This window comes from Trachymyrmex septentrionalis, unplaced genomic scaffold (assembly GCF_001594115.1).
Source record: "Trachymyrmex septentrionalis isolate Tsep2-gDNA-1 unplaced genomic scaffold, Tsep1.0 scaffold190, whole genome shotgun sequence".
NCBI lineage: Eukaryota > Metazoa > Arthropoda > Insecta > Hymenoptera > Formicidae > Trachymyrmex > Trachymyrmex septentrionalis.
The window spans coordinates 852,718-861,486 of NW_017305072.1; the positions used below are offsets into that span (position 1 = coordinate 852,718).

At 34.1% G+C, this 8,769-nt stretch overlaps 2 protein-coding genes across 2 annotated transcripts in view; one reads left to right on the top strand and one right to left on the bottom strand.

The window, feature by feature from the left end:
• The window catches only part of LOC108747075 (polycomb protein Sfmbt-like), a 65,175-nt gene that overhangs the window by 48,937 nt on the left and 7,469 nt on the right, over positions 1-8,769 (top strand). Inside the window, 5 exon segments of the mRNA XM_018484329.1 lie at positions 191-364; positions 2,605-2,733; positions 3,020-3,155; positions 3,410-3,567; positions 4,738-5,087. Of these exon segments, the coding sequence (XP_018339831.1) occupies positions 191-364; positions 2,605-2,733; positions 3,020-3,155; positions 3,410-3,567; positions 4,738-5,087 (947 nt within the window).
• On the bottom strand, positions 6,580-8,306 carry LOC108747073 (protein kish-A). The gene is made up of 3 exons (XM_018484328.1): positions 8,122-8,306; positions 7,716-7,831; positions 6,580-7,613 (listed from the first exon to the last, which is right to left on the bottom strand). Exons 1-3 carry the CDS (start codon positions 8,122-8,124, stop codon positions 7,508-7,510), a joined length of 225 nt encoding a protein of 74 aa, XP_018339830.1. The 5' UTR covers positions 8,125-8,306; the 3' UTR covers positions 6,580-7,507.

The following is an 8,769-nucleotide window of genomic DNA, read 5'->3' on the forward strand; positions in this document are numbered from 1 at the left end:
AATTAATTTACATTTTGTTATATTAAAGTTAAAAATAACAAAATGTGTTATTTAACTGAAGGACTTGGGTTACCATCGCTCCTTTGATATTTAACAGTATAATAATATTTTTGAGCGTAGACGTTTAATGCAATTTTAAACGCGTTATTATTTCACCTGACGAAATATTATTCGAACTCTTTTCTTCCAGTGCCGCCTGACATTTTGAGTTCCGGCACCTCGGACGGCGAGGTATCCGTTCTCGAGGGTGAAAACGCCACTTTGTCGTGCAAGGCGTCCGGACGGCCGTCGCCTCGCGTATTCTGGCGGCGTGAGAAAAGTGATTTCATACTTGTTAGGGGTGTTCACGATCCGTTGACACAAGGTAAGATATTACATCAAGGCCCCGAGATTGTTACTTTCGATCTACGTAATCGTCTCTTTATAACAACGTCTCGTTACGTGAAACACGCGTTTGTTCCCGGAATGAAGTGTCTCTCCATGAGGAAAACCACAACGCGAATTAATTATTCCCGTCCCTATATTTACGTCATATAACGCCGTTGTGGATTTAATTATGCATCCATTATAATTGAGTTTGCACTCAATAGATAATAGAAATTATCTAAAATTTAAAATGAAGAGGAAAAACTCTAGCTCTTTTTTTTTATTTTTTATTTTTTTTAGAAAAAGCAATACCTATCTAAATCGAATGTTACAAAATTTAAAAGATAATGAACTAATAATCTCATTTTTTATTGAGCTATATAAAATCGAGAGGTATATAAAAAAGTTTAGAAAAGATCTCTCCTCTTTAATATTTTCACAAACGTTTTAATACCTTTGCTTTTATCCATTAGAATAATCCCGGTAATCCGACGTGTCTCAATCAAATAGTCGAGCGTTTTAAGGGGATATGAAGACATCGTAAATTCGTACACGTAGGTGATCTCGATCGAAAGCAATTACGGCGGAACACGTTCCATCGAATAGAGATTAGTTTGTCCGCAATGACTTTCAATATCCTTCGGGCAGGTCGAGTTCCGCTGCATTTCGCAAGATACCCACAGTCCAGGAATTTTGTGCAGTCGCGGTGGATCGCGCGCCGCGAACAGATCGACTGGTTAAAAGAAATACTTGCAATATCATGCGAGTGCCAATGACTCACGCGGAATTAAACGAGTGTGCTTGTACAACTATTGACGTCCGATTGAAATGATTGACGTCGTGCTAGAGAGACAAATTTTAGCAATCAATCGATTCCCAATATAGCTCGATGCATCCAGAAGGGTGTACGTATAATACATACTTTTAGTACTTTTTTTTTTACGGTGCTTTTCAATAAAATATTTTTTAATTCATTGTAATTCATATATTTCATTTATCAGTTAGTTTTCGAAGCTTCGTGACATTGTTCGCGATGTATAGATTAACCGCAATATAAAATGTGTATATAAATTATTTTGATTTATACCCAAGATGAATTTAAACAATTGCACCAATTTTTATCTTTTGCATCAATAACATTGATATAACGTATAATAAAAAAAACTGTTATATAATATTATATATACTGCAATTAATAATATTAACAATATCATTAATTATATTAAATCATTGTTGATATAATGAAAATTATTGCATTTTTCTAGATATAATTTGCTTTTGCAAAATGTCCCATTATTTGATTAACAATCAACGAAAATCTGGAGCGCAATAATTAAATTCCAAAATAAAAAGACGCTATTTCCGTACTCGATAATGCAATCAAACATGCGACAATTATTAATTTAATACAAGTGAATACGGTGCTGTACGAATTCATCAGATCAAATGCTGTCAGATCAAATCAACGCATCTTGTCTATTTTTGATCGATCTTATTAAACTTCTGACACATTTTATCGTGAACACGGAACGACACATTCCACATGTGATTTATGTCGGCCGTTCGTTCGATAATATGATTCATTATCTTTCAGTTATTTGAAAAGCATCTATACTGCGTGTGCACGCTAATGCAATTCCTCATTGGATAATGGAAATCGTAAACACGTAGTAAAAACATAAATTTTCAAAATTTCGTTATCGCTTTTAATGATAAACGCTACTTCCACAAAATATGATATAACCATGTAACCTGCGATGTTGAAAATTCTTCTAATTAACTAGATTAATTTATCGTTGTCATTTATGAGCTACGATCTCTAATAACACTTCTACTCATTTAATACGACCATCGATCATCGTTTTCATCAATCATGCTAAAATACAAGTATTTTGTTAATACAACGGCAATAAATTTAAAAAATTTTACATGTACGTCTTTAAAGTTTAATTAAAAAGTGAAATGAGGATTAATTAAATTTTAATTTTAGCAAGTTCGCACCCAAGGATTGCATCCCTTATGACAAAAATAGTAACGCTTAAAAAAATAGAAACTGTATCAGCAATGGTAATAAATTCTAACGACAAATTTTGTTACAAATTCATATTCTGCTTATCGTTGCTTGCCTCGAAGGCGTATTTCGCGAATAATTACTCAGGCCACGTTAACACGTCGGCTTATATGGTCGACGAGGGAGCAGCTTTCAACGAGATATTCATACAACGTACGATTTTCTAGTGGACAACCTGTCCGGCGAGAGGCTAGAATTAACCAGGGTAGACAGGAGGCAAATGGGGGCTTATCTTTGCATAGCTAGAAACGAAGTGCCTCCGGCGGTCAGCAAGAGGGTTAATCTAAAAGTAAATTGTAAGTACTTGAAAACGTTTATAGTCAACACCATCAAATCAAGATTGAAATCAATTGATAGACAAATCCAATTTAATGATTATTCTTCTAACAGACAATGTAAATTTTAATTGTGTGTAAATTTTAATAGCATTATTATGTTAACGGGAGAACGAATCGTTGAAAAAACACGACGTAATTTGCATTAGCAAAAAAAAAGTCAAAAATTAAATGAAACATAAACATGCGAAAATCAGATTTCTCATTTCTATCACGTTCTCTCATTTCTTTATATGTACCATTCCAGTCCCTCCTAGCGCTAAAGCACCCAATCAACTGCTCAGTTCTCCCTTGGATACAAACGTGTCGCTAATCTGCTTAATCGAGGCTTATCCCAAGACGATTAACTTGTGGATGCGGAAGGAGCAAGTTATCATGAGCGGGTATGTGCCGAGACAATATTGACAGTTTGGTCTACCGATCCTCGGGCGTAGTTCGAGTCCGCTGTTCGACAATCTCTTTGGCGATAAGAGGCAAAACGTTTCCGTATTGCTTTTTGCTAAATCGCTTCTGACCTCGGTCACAGTGATTTCAGATATCGATCATGGTGGCAATTCGGTTATTCTAACGAGACGTCGAATAACGGAATCTATTCTCCCTATCGCAAACGTTAAACGTAAGTGATATGTCAATTCAGAGGCAGATACGAAATCGACGAGCAAGGCGACCCCGACGAGGAATGGAAGACGACGATCGTGTTGAAGATAACACGCTTGGAGAAAACGGATTTGGGTGAATACACGTGTTCAGCCTCTTCAAGTATGGGAAAAGCTGAGGCGACTCTCAGAGTGTACGGTGAGTAATCATACACATAGGTATAAGAATATATATGGATATATAAATAAGTTATCGTTTGATAACAATCAGGCAGATTATTATCTATTATAAATCTATGCTCAACAGAAATTCTTCCACACAAAAAGAGTATTTCTGCAAGTTTGAACATTTAGCTATAGATACAGATCGGGAAATAATTTTGTTGGACTATAAAAATAATTACGTGGGAATTTCAAAATGACGAGCAATGCTGCAAAAAATTTTGACATTCTAGCAACCAGTTTGAACTCTCTGCGTAATTATTTTGTTAGTCCAATAAAATTATTTCCAGATCTGTATCTAAATTTTTACTTCAGAAAACCGTACTTTTCCTTGCAGTATTGATATGATTGGTATCACATATAGCACTACTTTTGATGACACAATAATATAAAAATAAAGTAAATAAAATTTCAAGCATAATTAAAAGTAATATTATAATCCACTATTTTTTTTTCGACTGCAAAAAAGAGTAATTTAACTGTTTTTAACAATTCATGCAAAGAACAATTTTGCTGAGGCATCTAACAATTTAATGAAATACAAATCTGAAAATAATTTTGTTGGACTATTACAAGTAAAACAATTATGTAGAATGCTCAAGCTGATTGCTAGAACGTCAAAACTTTTTGCAGCATTGCTCATCATAGTTGAGTTTCCTACATAATTATTTTAATGGTCCAACAAAATTTTCAGACTGCATCTATCTAAATTTTTACTTAAACAAAATAATTTTTTTGTGTTGGGATCTTTGATAAACAAAATACATATGCAAAACAATTAAAGGATCCCATTAATATAAAAAATTAAGTCCCACAACCATTAAAAATAATTTGATTTTCGCATATGTTGTAGCTTATGATATGGTGAATAAAAAAAAGGCCTTAAATATCTTAGACATCTTTCACAAGACTCAATAATAGATAATTTTTGAATTATGGCATATCAAAGATGCTCTGTGGAGAGTACAAGTTTTACACTTTCGATTAACACAGCTCAATAATTACAGGACTCTTTATTATTGCCGCCAACAATATAGCTAAAAAAGTAAAACTAAAGAGATGGTTCTAAAAAAAATAAAAAGGGCGAAAGCCCGAAAAGCGAAACGTCTGGTGTTACCCTGTCCATGATTCATGTGAATATTTTCAGAGATCGAGCGCGCAACCGTGCCCAATCGCATCACCTCGACCAATTCGAAGCGATTGAACCGAGGCAAGTCAAAGTCCGGGCAAGGGACGATGGTCAATCGGGTTTTCCATCAGCAGGTGAGCACGCCGGCGATGCAGAAGAGCACCGCGCGATTGATTCACAACAATAGATACGCGACCTCGTCGACCACCGCGGATCCGCGCGCTCCCTTAATCAAGGACCAGGGTAATGCCTTCAAGCATAACAACCGCAACGATAACCACCAGAATCTCAAGGATCGCAGCGACGCGTCCGCGATCATCGCCAGCAAGCGGGTCGTCTTGCCGCTCTGTCTCGTATTGTTCACGATAGTGCGATAAGACGTAAGGTGATGAGAACTACGAAAACGACGATTACGACGATAGCTATCCCTACGCAAAAGGAATTACTCAGTCAGCATGAAATTGTGTTCATCGATCCGACGAGTAGCGAGGCCAAGCGAAAGAAACTCACGAGAGTCTCGTAAACGAAAAATGCGAGGGGGAAGAATTCTCACACAACGACGACGAGGGGCTGATGGAAGAACTAACTGTTCCGTTTAATTAGCCAGATCAACGTTCTTAATAGCACGAGAAGAGATCGAAAGGGAAGCGAACACTTGGTGGACGCTTTTACAGGGTAAGATCGTAGAGAAGCGAGTACTTGGACACGTGGCAGGGTGAAAATAGGGGAGGTGGGAGTTTGATCCGTTAATGCGAGCGAATGTTGCCCGAGATAACCGCTGCGGATTTTTACGGAAAGACGCTTACGAATGTATTTTTTATGATCCTTTTATCCGTTGCTAACGTGCGAAAAGTTCGGGGATGAAACGTACTCTTTGGTTGGATTAAATATATAGTATTATCACTATTATCCGGATAATTTTAACTCTCGGACACTCAGTGCAGTTTATATTTCAAGCTATACTAAAATTATTTATCTTTTATTATAAAATAAACTTGCACTAATTGTATTATATCTACAAATGTTTTTGTTAAATATTATTAAAATAAAAATAAATATGAAAATAAATGAATGAAAATAAATGATGATAGATAAATAAATAAATAAATATATAAAATAATATAAAATAATAAAAATTAATAAATCAACTAAAATTGATTACTGAATGAGAAAAATACAAAATAGAAGAGGCGAACACCACTAATTGTCCAAGAGTTGAAAATACGAGGAAGAAATTTTTGTTATTCGAGGAACGAGCAAACTATTCATCTTTTTTTGTGAGATTAATAGGTAACTTGAAGTAATCTTATAACGTTAGCGTCAAAAGCCTTATTATATGCAGGGTGTCTATCTGAAATGAGCTGTCACTGTCGTTGACGGGTAAAACGCGCAGAATTTAATCGCTTACATACAAAATGCAATCTTGACATATATATCTCTCATAACAACAGTGACAATTCACATCAGTTAAAATGAACATCCGTTACGTTGCCATTGTAATACGTCTTCATCAAAGAATCACACGAATTTGCCGAGCAATTGTGCGATCGTACCCAAATGCAGACAAATAATTAGCATACTAATTTAGTAATTTGTATGTAAGAAATAAGATAATATCTTTGTTTATTGTGATGTAAGAAAGCGAAATTATATTATATTGGCATCATAGCGAGCGTTTTCACGTCATATCCGAAATAAGATCCATATCTGTAGCACATATAATAGCATATACCAAACACTTTAGAGAAATATTATATATATATATATATAAATATAGGTCACTTCGGTTATTTTATGTATTTTTTTAAATTACTTGTAGACACACAAATACTGTACCTTATATGTCGGTAATGAAGCAAAACCACGTTATAGGTATATAGCATAAGTGGTAAAACGCGAGGAATGACCGATATATCGCTTTTTAAATAAAACGTGTTAAATTAAACTAGGCTTTGCGAGTTTTTTTATAAGATATGCTCGGCTATCATCTCGAGAATTGCAAATGTGCATTTTAGTGATGATACATGTATATGATGGCATAGATGTATGTATACGTTGTGTATAAAAATACGAGAAGTTAACAGCGAATGATCTTATAATAATTTTTAGTAATATTACAAAGATCATTTAGTTAATGTTCCTCGCAAAACTATGAACCATATCTTGCTCTGTAATTAAGACAATTATGTAAAGCGATATTAGCAATGTTCAACTTGGAGAGTATTAAGGTTGACAGAAAAGATAAAATAAGTCAACGATCTTAAACAATTCTATGTCCATCAATATGGAGTACAAGTCTTAGTTACATCGCGTGATTTACTGTCATGGAGAAGGTAGCATATCCCGCACAGAGCAAAAATGTGTTAAATGTACCTATCTAACGAACCCTGTATATCACAGAATGCTCAATATATAATAACTTTACAATAATTATATTAAAAGAATGTTGTTGTTTATAGGACGGAAAAATATATTATGAGAATACAATGAGAAAATGTGCTCAAATTGGATGATATGGCTTTGAGGAGGAAAAAATGTGTTGACAAATAAGAAAAAAAAAACTATCATGCATTTAGCAGTGATGTTCGTTTTGACTTTAAGTCTAGCTTGAACGAGTGTATTTTTTATGTATTATTGAAACGACAAATATAGCTGTTTGTCGACAAACAGATATCAAAACTGCTTTTTATTTTCTCACATCTCGGACCTTAGATACATAAATATATATTAGGTTATAATTTTGGAATACACACCAAATGCATTGGTCAGAATGACCCATGTAAGAATGTTACGACCAAAATAAAATACTAAAGGCCATACAAACGCAACAAAAAGCTACATATGGACTCTTTCTTTCCCCAATCCTAGCACATTTCCAAAAAGTACCCTGAAAACTAAAATTAAAAATTTATTAAATATACACAGAATATGTTATGTGTATTATATACATACATGAGTATATATTTTAGTGATACTCAATAAAAATGTTTACATACCCAACCTTTCCTAGTCGATTGTCAAACAAATTCGGTGCCAGTGATCTAATGTAGGTACAGGTGCATATTAGCAATAATATTACAGTCAGTAGGCTCTGAAAATTAAATATGGCAGACTGCCAAAAAATAATACATTAGTACGTCTAAAAAAATATTAATATTGAATTGTAAAGTTTATAATGTTACTAAATGAATGTCTTGCAACAACTGTTTATCTATTAAATTAATAGTAATGGAATCTCAATTGCTATATTCTTAACGTAAATAGATTTTTTTTATAATAAATTTTGTAATTCAGATATTTAATTTCACTAAAACTGAAAAATTATCAAACGTCAATGACATTATAGGTTATACGATCCACTTCAAATATCAGTCACGATCTCAAAATATCAATCACAATTACCATAATGTTGGAATGAGCTCGACTCAACAAACTGTAAATGAATCAAGCCTGAGAAACTGCAAATAAATTAAGTTAAAAATTCTTCAGTGAACCAAGCACCATCCGACATCACTTTCGTGTACGGCGCACAATGGCGCGCAATTCGATGTTCCACGCGCAAGAAGTCTGGGAGTCAAGTAGCGTATCTTGAAATGAAGTAAAAATTATAAAAATGAGCAAATTCTTTAGATATTGACCAATTAAGTTATAAGTATTCGCTAATAAGTTTGTTCACTTTTGTAAGTTTCACCTTGAGCGGGAAGCATAGACTCTTGTTGACGCATAAACATGTGAAACATAGGAAAATCAATCAGAATCCTTTATTTCATGGAAAGGAAAGAAATAAAGGACTTTGATTGGTTCATTTTTTTATGCATTCTATGTTATGCATTATACAAGAGTCTGTGCTCCCCGTCTTAATCCAAGATACACAATCGACCTCGAGATATTTACGTTGTGTGTGTGTTTGCACTTTTTACACTCGGCATTATTTCTCTTTCTCTCTCTTTAACACCAAAATATACCTATAATTATCTCATTTTATGTAAAAAATTTTACAGGATTTCAAGCAACGCAACAGACATCAGATAAAAGCCCGATAAAACTTTC